Here is a 15833-nt window from a genome sequence, read left to right as displayed (position 1 = left end):
CAGTGTCAACCTGACCAAGTCTGAATTTGGGAGAAAGGAAATTCACTTCCGGGGACATATAGTCTCAGAAGAGGATATCCGACCTGACCCCGATAAGTTGCAGGCGATTAAAGAATATGCAACACACAGAACAAAGCACTGATTATGTGTGATCCACGGCTTAACAAACTTTTACAAATGGTTTATTAGGATAGCAAGTGTTACCACCCAGTGACTGTGCCAACAAACGGGTAAAAGAACAACCTAGAGTTTGGGACAATAAAGCACAAGAGGAGTGTGACGCATTGAAATTGGCATTGTTAAATGCGCCCACTCTGATTCACACAGACTTGGGGAAGGAATTTTGTGTGTCATCCGATAGTTTCCGGGATGGCATAGCAGTTACAATTTTTCCAGAGAGTAACCAAGATTCCAACATTGTCCCGCGAACTGTGGCTTTCGCTAGTCATGTTTTAAACCAAGTAGAGAGAAACTACACGGTGACCGAACTAGAGGCATTAGCCATTGTACGGGGGTTCACCAAGTTTCGGTATTACCCGTATGGTCGCACTACGAAGGTGTATATTCGGACCACAAGGCATTGCAATTCCTCATGACGGCGAAACTTACGCACAATAGCCTACTGCGCTGGGCCTTTTGTCTTTAAGAATTTTCCTTCAAAATTTTCCATATTCCTGGTCTGCAAAACGTGGCAGTAGATGCCCTATCGCGGGGACGGATGAGGAGTTCAAAGAGAATAGGTTCGATCTAATGTATATGAGCCCGGTTACTTTTGAAAATTACTAAAGTACGGCCCTCAGCACCATAGTAAGAGAGCAACGTAAACGTGAAAACTTCAACAGTACGATTATGTAGCTGTTGCGGCACTAACAAGACATCATTACGAACTACGGTATTCAAGTCGGTGATTTCTATGTTCATTTGCAACGTGCGTGTGTCAATTATTTGTTACAGTTTTCAATCGATGCTCACAGTTAAGTACACGGGGCGCACAATTCATTTTCAACTACAAGCCCTATACATGAAGGTTTTTATGAACTGAATGTTCTACCAAGTCTCTTCCAGAAACAACATTTTAGAGCATGAGTCCACAGTGGAAAACCGCGGACTAAGTCTTGTATGTAGTATTAATGTGCCTTCTGATAATAGTAAGATACGCATTTCCCACCTCATTGCCCTCGGAGGGACAAGTGTTATGACCGCGTAGGAAATTTCGATTTTTGCAATTTAAAAACGACTTTGCTCTGGATGGTCGTCGGTTACCCTTTTTGCTGGAAGGGGAAAGGGTGCAACAAGCAAAATGTGGAAAAGAGGTTGGGGAGAGGAAGGAAACCCTGACACTGGATGACCGTCTGATGGCTACCACTCTCTCCGAATGCGGGCCGAGAATTTAATTACGCCACACCGCGCGATGGTGAATTCGGGAAAACAAGTGTGAATGTATGATATACATTGTTTGAATAGGCTAAGACGATACATATTGGAGCACACTGTATAGTAATCTAATTGGAGGTTGATATTTAGACGGCTCAGTTGTCTGATTCCGAGACTGTCCGCAAGCTACGGTGTAATCGCAGGGGCTCATAGAAAGCTCACCAGCGGTGGAGCGGAAAGCTTCCTGGTACTGCAGGTTTCTCACAGAAGCGACCAAGGAACAGCGGGAAATGGAGTAACGGAGCAAGGGCCATATCGCCTCTCGTTAGACTGCTTACTTGCTTGTTCTGTGTACGAGTGGAAGTGTTTGTTAGGTTTCCTTGTGACTCCGTTGTTCGCTTTGTTGTTCGTTCTGTTCTTTGTTGGTCGTGTCCGTCTTCTCCCGTTGTGTTGTTGTCCGCGGGTCTCTCCGCGGGTCCCGCGCGATTTCAGTCTTTCCAATCCCACTACCGTCCTGGTCGCAGTTACAATAATTCCTGTTCGCAGGTAAATGCTGCCAATACAAAGTAGTCCCATTTAGGCTGAATAAATCAGTTTCTGTGTTCATCAGGGCCTTAGATGGCATACTGGGTAATGAATTGAATTCACAGATATCAGTGAAAAAAAAAATGATCGTATGGCATTGTTGGCCGGGAGGCCCCATGCGGGGAAGTTCGGCCGCCGTATTGCAAGTCCGTTTTAGTTGATGCCACCTCGGCGACTTGCGAGTCAATGATGATGAACACACAACACCCAGTCATCACGAGGCAGAGAAAATCGCTGACCCCGCCGGGAATCGGACCCGGGACCTCGTGCGCAGGAAGCGAGCACGCTACCGCAAGACCACGAGCTGCGGACACAGATATCAGTATACGAAGACTTGATGATCGCCACTACGACCTGGCAGGAGCATTTGACACTCTTGGACAAGGTGTTCAAAGCTCTGATAAAACGAGGAATGACGCTGAAACTGGAGAAGTGTGAATTTGTGAGAAAAAAGATAATGGTCTTAGGGCATATAATCACCACTCAAGGGACTGAGAAAGATCCAGAGAAAGTGAAAGCAATTGGGGACTATGCTAGACCAAGGTCCAGGAAACAACTAAAATCGTTTATACAGTATCAGAGAAAGAGGCGTTAGCCATCGTTTGGGGGGTTTAGGAAATTAAAAAAAAATGGTTCAAATGGCTCTGAGAACTATGGGACTTAACATCTACGGTCATCAGTCCCCTAGAACTTAGAACTACTTAAACCTAACTAACCTAAGGACATCACACAACACCCAGTCATCACGAGGCAGAGAAAATCCCTGACCCCGCCGGGAATCGAACCCGGGAACCCGGGCGTGGGAAGCGAGAACGCTATAGGAAATTTAATAACTATTTTTTGGGGGCATAAAGTTATTATACGTAGAGACCATCGGACATTAACATTTTTAAAAGACTGCCGACTGTTGCTTAACAGGTTGACCGGATGGGCTCTGTACCTTAGAGGTTAAGTATGTAAAAGGTACTGACAACTATGTGCCTGATGCACTGTCAAGATTGCCTGAAGGTGCAGAGGTTCCAACTAAGGTGACAGGAAAAGATAGAACATCTAAAATCAGTTTTTTTAAAGAGGTAGAAGGAAAAGATGTAATAAGTGATGTGTGTAGAAATGTGAGGCGATACCAGAATGCTGATGAAGTGTTAAAATCGGTGAAAGTCAAATTTGATGATGCCAATGCAGGGAACATTAGGACCTAAGGGGGGTTTTATATTTGCAAAAGGCAACTGACCCGGGAGTATGGCGGGTTATAGACCAGAACAAAGTGGCGCAGATTAAAGACGCAAGTGAGAACGATCGTGAGAAAATTTTAATACCGGTAACAAGTGTAAACTGTGCATACAAAAGGTAGTGAAAGGCATTTGGTGCTCTATATGTAGCTTTTGGTTTCATGAGAAGTGTTCAAAAATGTGTGTAAAATTTGTACCAAATAATTTCGTGTGGACATGTCAGGAGTGCATTACAGAAACGTGCCAACGAAATATCAATAAGTTTTAAGGGACATAGACGAGTTAATAAAAGAACTCCAAAGTTAAATCGACTTGTTACAAACGAAATACAAAGCTTTGAGTGAAAAATATGCAAATTTAGAGAAGCAGGTCCCTCAAAAAGACCGTTACCGTTTCGGCAATTCCGATGTAAACAAGGACACATGGCGCCGACCAAAAATCAGCGTATTACGGAATGTTTTGCAGAAAAAAACTAAAAGTGCGAAAATATTAAGTGTCGCACATAAATTCGCTGCTCTTGAACTTTAAGAAAAATGCAGCGAGATGAACAATGATTAAAGTGTTTTCCCACCTGCAGAGGATGACGGCTAGAGTAAAAGTTAAGCAAGTGACCTTCCAGAAAAACAAATTTTGCCGTAAAAAAGAAATCGTGTGAAAATTACAAGGGCGAAATCACGAAACTGAATGAACGCATAACGAGCTTACAATGCATAATCGGCAGTTTGAAAATGGATATTTCGAAAATACAACAAGAAAACAGCGAGCTGAACACGCTAAAACTTGCGCGAGATAGTTCGTCCATTACGGAAAAGTGGTCAAATGTAAAGTGCAATAACAGCAAGACCAAAGTGCAAATTCGGAAAACCTGAGAAAGTTACGCAAGCTTTGTGCACGAAAACACATTTCAAGTAAGGTTTTTAAAATGGCTGTCAATCAGTGACTGTTGTATAATACAAAATTTTGAAAAACACAGCCCACAGTCGCGAACACAATCACAAGGGACACCACCTGCGGAAAAAATTAAAACTAAGTGCTATAACATAACGTACCAAAAAATACGAAAGATAGATAGAATTAAAGTAAAATGCAACAGAGGTGCAGGCCACTAGGGGCTGCTGTGTTGACTGTAGCAGAGGACACGTGGCAGCCCCTAGTGGCTTGCACCCCTGTTGCATTTTACTTTAAATCTGCCTATCTGACGCTGTCAGGTATGAACGCAGCTTTCGTATTTTTGGGTACGTTATGCCGTAATATTTAGTTTTAATTCTGTCCGAAGAAGGTGTCCCTTGTGACACCGAAACCTAGGTCACAAATTAATTGTGTTCGCGACTGAGGGCTGTGTTTTTCAAAATTTTACATTTCAAGTACTTTCAACCGCCGATAGTGAAAATGCAATGTTTCGCGGTGGGACTGTGTTGCCGTTCTAGCGACTTTATGAACTTTTAGCGGACACAATTGTGGCTTTAGCAAAAAAAAAAAAAAAAAAAAAAAAAAAAAAAAAAAAAAAAAAAAAAAAAAACGACATTTTAGGCAGTCAAGACTAAGTTACCTTTTAAATCTTTTGCATATGAGTCAGTCACTTTCGGCTATGGACCACCGCTACATCCTCAGTGTTGTGCTAATTTTCTCTTCCTAATAAATATCAACATTCCTTTACTTTCCTACTTCCCCTTGTGGGGAGGAAAAATAAAAGATAACCCTCAGGAGAAAAACTCAACGCATGCATATTGTATCGCAAAATACTTTTACACCACCAGTATCCGCTAGAGACTTACGGTCACCCATTTACACAGTAGTAACATCATGAAAAGATGATAAAGAGATTTTTGCCAGTCTCGTTAAGTATCAAAGTACTGATGCCAAAAGAGTGAACAGAAAATGTAAATATTTTCTCGCAAGCCTCAAAGTGTAAGTACGTTAAAATGGGCATTTTTTAAATTCCTATAATAATTATTCACATTCCTCACAGCATTCTTTGGAAATAGAAAAAGTGATAGTTTTGAAAGCTGCTGCAATTTATAGTGTCATAGTAAGTCCGAAATACGACCGCATTTTTATTTTGAATGTCCTTTTGCACTTCATTTACAAAACGCACAATCGTTTCGCAGCGTTTGTACAGAACAGCCGTTTGGCGGCACTGCAGTAGCGATCCTGCAGAAAAACTGTAGGAGCTTCGTGACTCAACAAGGAGTGAGAACAAGAATACTGTATTGGAACTGGGCTGTTTGAAATGTCATATTCAATTTAAATGTATCTATGTGTTGCGGTGTCTTTAGTTCTTGCAGTTGTTTACAAATTATCGGTTTTGACTGTGTAACGATAGTAGTAATGTGGAATTAACAGTTATAAAAAAAGTCATGGAAGTGCCGCCTAAAAAAGGTCTACAGCCAGAGTTATAGAAAAAGAATGGGAAAACTGCATGGAGTTCAAACATTGGTTGAAGCCTGTGCCAGGTAACTCAACCAAAGCCTGGAGAGAACGGGGCCCCAAGCTAGTGCAGTTCTCCTTCCTTTCCGGGCTGCCTACCCCCCTTCCCCATCCCTCCTCGTCACCAATCCTCCTCCCCCTTGCCTCCCCTTCACACTCCCTCTTCTTGGGGGCAATGTATCGAGCCTTCGTCCGAAGACGGACGTTTGAAAACTCCAGGATCCTGTTTCCTTTTTCTCCGTCCTCACGCTTTCTTCCTCTATTGGTCTTTCCCTACGTTCACTCTTCTCCTTGCTTTCATGCCCTTCCTTCTATCTCTGCCTCATTCTCCTTGTCTTCCTTTCCGTGTCTTATTCTCCGCTTCGGCGTTTGAGATTCTTTCTTCTATCCCTCTATCTCTTTCCTCCCTGTACATGTCTGAAGGCCGACCCACGCATTCTTCACACGCGTAGCTGGTGACGGGGTAACGCGTAATTCCCCGCCCTGGGTAGACAAGTAAAGGCACGCACGTACCCCCTGGTGAAGGCTAGGCCCATGGAGGGGTGATTGCCTGAGCTGTTTCCTCCCGACCGTGCCTTTTTCTTCTTCTTCTTCTTCCCTGTCTTCTGGCCAAAAAAGAAAGCTAGATGAAACTCCTGTTCCGAAACTTCTATCACCAGCACCAAAGTTTTTTGTTGTCACGAGATCTGACGGTCACGATTTCTCAACAGTTAACCCTTTCGTCATTCAGAAGGGTGTAAATGCGACTGCAGGCCCAGTGAAATCTTTTACTCGGTTGCGCAACGGCACCTTGCTGTTGGAGACAGAGAGCGCCTTCCAGGCCCAAAAATTATTTCCAGCCCCTCTCTTACACACATTTCCTGCACGAGTGGAGGCCCACCAAACCTTGAATTCATCGCGTGGCGTGGTGTATACCAGGTCACTCGTAGGACTAACCGATGAGGAGATTCTGTCTTTCCTCTCTGATCAGCGAGTGACGGCCGTCCATCGGATCGTGGAAAGGGTCGACAAGGACCTCATGCCGACCCGAACCATATTCCTGACATTCGACTATGTGCAATTGCCTTCACGAATTAAAGCGTTTTATGAGATCATTTCTGTTCTGCCCTATGTACCCAGCCTACAAGGTGTTACCAATGTCAGCGGTTTAACCATACACGGCAGTCTTGTTCAAGTGTGGCTAAATGCGTTACCTGTGGCAGGGACGCCCATGAGGGTGACTGTCCACCTCCGTCCCCTCGTTGCATCAACTGCATGGGCGACCATGCTGCCTCCTCTCGCGACTTTTGCGTAAGCGCCAGACGGTGGTTGTGTTCTTCGATTTGGAAAAGGCTTACGACACCTGTTGGAGGGCGGGCATTCTCCGCACCATGCACACTTGGGGCCTTCGCGGTCGCCTCCCTCTTTTTATTAATGCCTTTTTAATGGATCGAATGTTCAGGGTACGTGTGGGTTCTGTTTTGTCAGATGCCTTTCGCCAGGAGAATGGGGTGCCCGAGGGCTCCGTTTTCAGTATGGCCCTTTTTGCCACAGCTATCAATCCAATAATGGATTGTCTTCCAGCTGACGTTTCCGGTTCCCTTTTCGTGGACGACTTTACGATCTACTGCAGCGCTCAGAGAACATGTCTCCTGGAGCGCTGTCTTCAGCGCTGTCTAGACGGTCTATATTCCTGGAGTATCCCTAACGGTTTCCGTTTTTCCGGTGAGAAAACGGTCTGTATGAACTTCTGGCGTTACAAACAAGTTCATTCCACCATCCTTACATCTCGGTCCCGTTTCTCTCCCATTCGTGGAGACAACACAATTTTTAGGTCTTACATTTGACAGGAAACTTTGCCGGTTTCCACATGTGCCTTACTTGGCTGCTCGTTGTACCCGTTCCCTAAATGTCCTCCGTGTTCTCAGCGGTACGCCATGGGAAGCACATCGAATGGTCCTGCTTCGCTTATATAGGCCCATTGTCCGATCAAAGCTGGATTATGGGAGCTTTGTCTACTCTTCTGCCGGCCGTCCATCTTACGCTGTCTAAACTCTATCCACCATTGGGGGTTACATCTGGCGACTGGAGCATTCTACACCAGCCCTGTTGAGTGTATGTATGCCGAAGCTTCCGAATTACCGCTAAACTACTGGCGCGATATGTTGCTTTGTCGGTACACCTGCCGACTTATGTCAATGACCGACCACCCGTCATATTTCTCCTCCTTTGACGACTCTCTCGACCGCAGATACGGGCTGTATGTCTCTGCCCTGTTACCTCCTGGAGTTCGCTTTCGTCGCCTGCTTCAGCAACTTGATTTTACCCTCCCTACGACTTTTCGAGTGGGTGAGAGCCCGGCACCACCTTGGCTCCAAGCTCAGGTTCGCGTTCACCTTGAACTCAGCTCGCTCCCAAAGGAGAGGACCGCGGATTCGATATACCGTTCGGGGTTTGTCGAACTTCGTTCGAGGCTCTCTAATAATGCCTTTCTTTACATAGATGGCTCCAAGACTACTGCTGGCGTCGGATGTGCCTTTGTCATTGGAGATGATACCATTCAATACCGGCTCCTTGACCAGTGTTCAAGCTTTACAGCTGAGCTTTTTGCCCTCTATCAGGCTGTTCAGTATATCCGCCGCCATTGTCATTTTCCCTATGCCATCTGCTCTGATTCTTTGAGCGCCATTCAGAGTCTCCGTGACCCATATTCGGACCACCCTCTCGTGCAACGAATTCAATGGTCCCTTCACTCGATAGCTGATACCGGCGCTCGTGTCCTTTTTTGTGGATTCCTGGCCACGTTGGTGTGCCTGGGAACGAAGCTGCTAATACTGTGGCCAAGGCTGCTGTCCTCCTGCGTCGGACAGCTTTCTTTTGTGTCCTATCAACTGATGTTAGTGGGGTTCTTTGTCGGCGCGTTTCTTCATTGTGGCATGAGGCTTGGTTCTCTCTCCATGAAAATAAGCTTAGGGCCATTAAACCGATCCCCACGGCTCGGACGACCTCCTCACGCCTTCCCGGCGAGAGGTGGTCATTTTGGCCAGGTTTCGGATTCGGCATTGCCGATTTAGCCATCACTACCTGTTGTCCGGTGACCCCGCCCCGCAGTGCCCCTGTGGTCATCCATTGACGGTGCGCCATGTTTTATTGTCCTGTCCCCGTTTTATTCACTCTCGTGTTGTCCTGTGTCTGCCGTCTACCTTACAAGAACTTCTAGCTGATGACGCTCGAGCAGCTGCTCGTGTCCTTAGTTTTATACATTGACGGACTTGTCCAAAAAGATCTAACTCTTATTTTGTTTATCTGCGTATTTGTAAGTACTTTCTGGTGTTGCCCCCTTGCGTTTTTTCTACGCTATTAGTGCGCTAACGTCCATTGCGGCTCTGGAGTTCTTAGACCAACTCAAGGAAGATGAACGATATTTTGCAAAGATACTGTACACGCAAGATCAGACAGCAGCTTTGAATAGAGGTAATCTATCCCAATGGTTCTCGGTGGCGATCTCCGTTGCTTCTTTGATATCTGACTCCTACAAGAACTTCAAAGGTGCCAGTGGCACCACAATTTCAGCCACGGTCCAGGAGCAGGTTATGAACTTCTTAGACATTTACCACACCACCGGTGCCTTGGGAGCTCTTGAGAAGATACTGACAGATAGACCAATCCAGATGCAGACAGCCATAGACATTGGCCTGGCGGGAATCAGATCCAAGATCCAGATGCGGGACTCAGGTGTTGCGATACAAACTCAAAGGCATCTGTCTCTCCCACAGTTCCGCCTGTTTGATAAGGACGATGCATCAGCTTTGCAACTGGAGCGAGTACCTGATCACTTAGCTAATGGACAGCATCAAGGGAATCAGGGCGCTAATGACCGTAGTAGTAGGGCGCCCTAAACAAATAAAAAAAAACTAAAGCCTATTGTAGCTATTGTCAGTCCGAAATGTATGCAAAAATTAACGATTTGAAAAAGCATTTGGAAACGAAAAAAAAAAACAGAGAAAAATATGAACTAATTTCTCAAAATAAGCTACTGATATTTTCTGCAGTACCAGTGAAAACATGTAATTCATGTGCAAGAGCTGAGTGTACATTAGCGTTGTACATTGTTGAACATAACTTCCAACATTGATCACTTGACTGACGTGTGTAAAAAAATGCTTTAAGGATTCGAAATCAACAAACGACATTACATTACATAGAACCAAATGTACGTAGTTAATAAATTACATTCTAGCGCCTCATTTCAAAAAGGCACTTTTAAGTGAAATAGGTTGTAACAACAACGACTCTGTACTATTACACATATAAGTAATTCTTTTCATCTGATTTTACGATAAACTTGTGGAATTGATTTTCTGATTTCATTTCTTTTTGTTTCATGCCATTATGTTAAGAAAACTGTAAATAAGTTTCAATGTGAATATTTATGTTTATGTCAAATGTCGAGTAATATTGTAATAGAATTGAAATGTAACAAATGTTGAAACTGTTGTTAGATGTATAAATTGTAACAGTGCGTCTGGTCCATACGTAGGCAATGTGTTAGGATATGTAGAATGCAAAACCTCGGGTGAATATCCGGTCTGTCAGGGAGCGGTAAAAGGTGGATGGCAGGCGAGCGCGGGAAAATGCGCGCGGGCACTGCACGGCACAACGGGCTCAGTAGTAGTTGGAGTTTGGCACTGGTTTGAGCAACACCTTCTGGAGCGAGGAGGCTCTCCTGGAAGACATAGTTTCACTGAGCTTCGGGTATGCCGTTCCAACGCCCACACAGCATGGCAAAATTCCATAGGCACTAAATGGAAAAGTATTGCGACGCTAAGAAGAATTAAAGTGCCGATACGTCACGAGCCGTAGCTGTGGTTGTATGTGTGCTCTGTGCCTCACCATCTTGCCGCCCGCCAACCGCCGCATCGATACTAGCAGGTTGAAACTTTTAGTACTGTATTCATATGGATCAGAGAGTTAACTGTGTTTGTTAGGTGCTTCCATCATTTAATTATCCTCGCAACTAACCTAGACAGGGTCCTTTCCTAACGTTGTGCAATCCGAATGTCCCGAAATGAAAATTAAAAATTGTGTTAATAATTATTATTTCCAGAACTAGCTACATTAGAATGGTGTTTAAAGAAATGTTTTGTTAATGAACCAGTAAATGAATAGCGAAGGTCTAACGAAGTCGAAAGATAACTTTAGTATTGATATAGTAATGAAGTTTATTATTTCGAGACAGATTTAAAGGCACTTAAATGAGCAGTAAATAAGATGAAAAGAGTAGTAACTTATATACTCGAAATCTTGAATGAATAATAAATTCAGTAATCATTTTTTTAAAATACAGCGATCATAAGTTTCAGGGTCTCTAATTATTTGTGGTGATGCACCGTTAAAAATATTGAAAGCGCGTGAGACACGATGGCTATCTATCGAACCGGCTATAGCAAGAATTTTATCCCAGTCGGATGAATTAAAATTGCATTTTAAGACTACTAAAGATCGATGTTACACAGTGGAGATGCTTTATAATATGTACTCAGATTAACAGAATTGACTCTATATGTACTTTTTGAAAACAATTCTTGGTGACGTGCAACAGACAATCAACATCTTTGAGAGTGAAAAAGCAAACCCCGTAAAACTGTTGTTTGATGGCTCTGCTACGTTCAGTCTGCCAAAGAATTCTGTTGCCGACGGCAGCAACAACCGACAAACAACATAGATCTCAAAATAAGAGATCACCTTAATCCCGTCCCCTACCTCGGATATCGTTTTGAGTCACATGTGCAAAAGCTTCCAGTGAATCATAATGTTAGTATTGCAGGAATAAAAAAACGGTGTATTGATTTTAACGTAAAGTTAGGAGAAGAAATCCAAAAAAGACTTCCAGCCAACTACAAAAGCTTTAGAAAAATGACACTCTTGAGTGAGGAAGAAACTTTGAAATCAAAAGACATGTCATTAACTAATCTTGTAAAAGAAATGAGATACCCTGACGAAAAAAATTGACAAAATCTTGCAGCAGGGGCAAACTATTCACTTCGTTCATTGGAATCCGCTAAACGGGGACACTATGAGCTTTTGGGCTAAAGTAGCCGAATATAAAAATGCGATTGGAATAAACACCTTCCAGGATTTAAGTGATTTCGCTATTGCTGTTCTACCTTTACCACATTCAAACGCCAAAGTAGAAAGGGCGTTTAGCTCCACGAATACTGTGAAAAATAAGCTTCGGAACAGACTTTCTGAACAAACTGTAAATTCTCTTCTTCTCGTCAGAAACAAACTCAAGATTAAAAACATGAGTTGCTCGACTTATGATCTCCCAGAAGATGTTATTAACCAAGACGGCAAAGGAAGACCAAGAGAAACTGGAGAGGCTTCAACTTCTCCTTCAGTTAACCCTTTCGTGGTTGCTGGGACACATATGTCCCACTAATTTTGGGCCTTATTTAAAACACTGGGAAGCGAGTTGCATATTTCTGCTCAGTCCTGCCATCTGTTGGCAGCTCTTCTGAACTCTGAAAAAATCTAGGCACTGAAATTCTCAGTCCATAGAAGGCGGTGACTGTTGCAGTGCGTTGTCGCGTGAGTCCGCGCCAAAACATCAATTTCTTGTGTCTCTAGACAGTTTCAGGCGTCTTCTGACTACTAAAAATGTCCGAAGTAAGTATTTTTGCTATTTTCAATTTCTTAGATATTTACAAATAACAACTACACTTTCTAAAAAGTATTTTACTTCTAAAATACTTTTTAGAGTAGTTACAATTAGTGGGACACATGTGTCCCATTAACGATTGTGTGACCCTATAGTTCCTTTATGTTAGGATGTTGTAGGACTTATATTTCAGAGAAAGAGTTTTTTTCTGTAACATTTTGTGCTAGTAAAAGTACGGTATGTGGTTTAGAACTAAGACATATTATTGTTACTTTATGCAGAAGCGGCGAGACAGCGAGATCCTGGATTTTTTTTTATTTTCATTGCCAGATAATTCAGAAGAATCGGACATTGAAGCTGATGATGATGATCTAGAGGAGGTTTTTTCATCTCATGATCATTTGTCTACTCCAAGCACACCATTAGAAACATGGACACACAATTATAAGGAACAGATTGTCAACAACGATGTGCAACTAGATTCGTTGATAGATGAAAAAATCAGTGTTGCGAGTGAAAGTGGAGTGAATTTTTAGCAAGATGATGAAACTGGTGCATTTACCGATTCTCACTGGGATGATTATGTAACTCACTTTGAAGAACTAAATTTACCCTTAGTGTTCGACCCAAAACCAATAGTAAATTTTGCTTTGGTAGACAGTTAACTTGTGTATTTTGAAAAATTATTTGATGATTCGATGCTGCAACAGATCTGCTTTCAAACAAATTTGTATGCCAAACAGAAGAATAGTGCACAGTGGAGGGAACTCACAGTTCAGGAACTAAAAGCTTTTCTGGGTATGATCATACTAATGGGTATTCATCAATTACCTGAAGCAGCCAGTTACTGGAGCTCAGACCCATATCTAAATGTAAATGCAGTATCGAATGTTATGACACTTGCTCGCTATAAGAAAATAATAGAAAACGGTCACTGCAATGATAATTCGTTTCAGCCAGCAACAAACTATCCTGGTTATGACAAGTTGTACAAAATCAGACCACTTATCTCAGCCCTAAACAAAAGCTGTTTGAAAGTATATCACCCTTCTACTTCACTTGCAGTTGATGAGTCAATGGTTGCATTCAAAGGAAGTACAAGACTGAAACAGTACGTGCCCATGAAACCCGTAAAAAGAGGTTACAAAATTTGGTGCCTTGCTGATGCAAACACAGGTTTTATTTCAAATTTTGATGTCTACACAGGAAAATCTGCTACCAGTAGAGGGGAATTCAAAGATTGCCAAATGTGTGAAAGAGTAGTGCTGGAACTCTGTAAAACATTCTTTAATTCCAATAAACTGAGAAAATGGGGGTTTTATAGCTGTGGTACCGTCAGAGGAAACAGAAAAGGCCTACCTCCATTTTTGGCGAGTAAATTACCAAGTCTAAACCGTGGAGAGTTTACATCTGCTGTCAAATCTGGTGTTGCTGCTGTTAAGTGGCAAGATAGCAAAGCAGTCTGTCTCCTTTCCACAGCACATAATCCTAAGGATGTTGTATTCATCAAAAGAAAATTGAAAGATGGATCCACAATCAGCATTTCATGTCCTGAAGTAGTACATGTTTATAATAGTACTATGGGTGGAGTAGATCGTTTTGACCAGCTACGAGAAAGGTATGTAGTTCGCAGGCGATCAGTAAAATGGTGGCACCGACTATTTTATTTTTTTGTTGGCTTAGCCATTGTCAACTCTTATGTACTATTTCGACTGTCAAGACGAAGCGCAAACCAGCTGTCATATCGAATGAGGCTAGCAAGGCAGATGATAAATGGATTTTCATCAAGAATGACGAAGGGCCCATCACCTGCTTTCTGTTCTAGCAAAAGAGGTGTCACTGCAGTTGGTTGGTTGGTTGGTTGGTTTCGGGGAAGGAGACCAGACAGCGAGGTCATCGGTCTCATCGGATTAGGGAAGGATGGGGAAGGAAGTCGGCTGTGCCCTTTCAGAGGAACCATCCCAGCATTTGCCTAAAGTGATTTAGGGAAATCACGGAAAACCTAAATCAGGATGGCCGGACGCGTGATTGAACCGTCGTCCTCCCGAATGTGAGTCCAGTGTCACTGCAGAGCCACAGGAAATACGACTTATGAATGTCGGGTCTCATATCCCCAAGGAGCAAAAGACCAGGAGGCGGTGTAGGTTTTGCAGCACAAAAGACACTGAAAAACGAACAAAATATGTTTGTTCATCCTGTAATGTGCCACTTTGTATTTCACCTTGCTTTCCAAAATTTCACGGAATGTAAGTAATATTCACTAAGTAGCAAAATGTATTTTTTGTTGGAAATAATAAAGTATACCACATGTTTGCATATTAGCAAAAATGAGTTACATTTAATTTAAAATACATTAATGTTAAATATTGGTGCAAATAAGCCTTGTTCATAAATTTTACACTAATTTGTAGTAACTTCATTGTGAGGAAAATCGGTTCCAGAAATGATCAGTGGGACGTATGCCTCCCACTTTTTTTCTTTTTTTGAGAAAATGGTTCAAGTTAAAAATTATTCAAAGGCATATTTGTAATTTTGAGTCAAATAAGACTGTAACAGCTGAGGTACCATAATAAATTCTAAAAGAAATGAGTAAGAACCACGAGAGGGTTAACGCAATTTATGATCCTGGAGACTTCTTACATGATTCTGAAAGTTAGGTAAAAGCATTCAGCTAATACCTATATTTTCTTTCATGAAAGTGCAGCGTAATATATCCATCGTGACATGTTGCATCAGAAGTCGAATCGAAGATACTCATCATTGCGAACAACTTCTGCTATGGGACCAGCCGTGAAAATCTCAAAAAAATAGCTATTCCATATATTTTTTGAGTGGCATTGGTCTTTTTATGTGAAACAGCCGATTTTTTCCGCGATTTCAGGGTTTGTTTCAAAATAAAAGTTGGAGTTATGAGTAGCTACATTATTTGGGCTTTCAATGTAACACGTTTAAAATGTCACAGTGTATGTACTTTATTTTATTAATAATCTCATGTACATAGTTTCAGCTACAGAATTTTAATAGCTAAAAGCATACTTTTCATTTTGTCTTTTCAGATCGGAAGCTTGAGACACGAATAATTTCAATTGAGTGGAACATTAATGGCTTTGTTTACAAACTTAATTTTTTTCAGATTTTTCGAACTGTGCATATGCTACACTAATTTTGTTGTTGAAAATAATAAACTTTCAGTACCATTTATCAACAAATTAATGTGATTTGTAGTGTTTCATGCCAAGTTTCTAAAATATCGCTGGAATAAAAGCAAAATAGGACCACTAAAAATATGTTGTAGGCGTTGTAGTACATTATTGTCTGGCAATACCCAAGAGCTGAAAATAAATATAATAATTCTCCCCCCCCCCCCCCCGCCCGATGACATATCTTTGCCCTTAACAAAGTTTAGCGACATCCAGCGGATTTTTAGTGGCCGTTATTTTACATATCTAGCGGATTTTTTAACACCGGCTAGCGACTTTACATATTATGCAACGGCAACTCTGTGGTGGGAGGTTGTGTACAAGGTTAGAATCCGCGGGAGTTTGGAAATGAATTTTTTGCTATTAGTTGAAGTTAAG

General features: G+C 42.3%; 1 protein-coding gene across 1 annotated transcript; it reads left to right on the top strand.

Annotated features, from left to right (window-relative positions):
* Positions 1-11898: 11898 nt before the first annotated feature.
* On the top strand, positions 11899-14080 carry LOC126161240 (piggyBac transposable element-derived protein 4-like). Its single transcript, XM_049916981.1, has 4 exons — positions 11899-12009; positions 12792-12908; positions 12966-13754; positions 13976-14080. The coding sequence occupies exons 1-4, from the start codon at positions 11899-11901 to the stop codon at positions 14078-14080; spliced, it is 1122 nt and encodes a 373-aa protein (XP_049772938.1).
* The last annotated feature ends 1753 nt before the right edge of the window (positions 14081-15833 follow it).

Source organism: Schistocerca cancellata, chromosome 2, assembly GCF_023864275.1.
Source record: "Schistocerca cancellata isolate TAMUIC-IGC-003103 chromosome 2, iqSchCanc2.1, whole genome shotgun sequence".
In the NCBI taxonomy this organism is placed as follows: domain Eukaryota; kingdom Metazoa; phylum Arthropoda; class Insecta; order Orthoptera; family Acrididae; genus Schistocerca; species Schistocerca cancellata.
This window is presented reverse-complemented; position numbering and strand designations above follow the sequence as displayed.

What these genes read in the sequence shown, in the direction of transcription:
- LOC126161240 (XM_049916981.1), top strand. Translation starts at nt 11,899, where the DNA reads ATGAGTTGCTCGACTTATGATCTCCCAGAAGATGTTATTAACCAAGAC. An exon ending in CTTCAGTTAACCCTTTCGTG is followed by an intron (nt 12,010 to 12,791) that starts GTTGCTGGGACA and finishes GTGAATTTTTAG; the next exon opens with CAAGATGATGAAACTGGTGC. An exon ending in CAATAGTAAATTTTGCTTTG is followed by an intron (nt 12,909 to 12,965) that starts GTAGACAGTTAA and finishes ATGCTGCAACAG; the next exon opens with ATCTGCTTTCAAACAAATTT.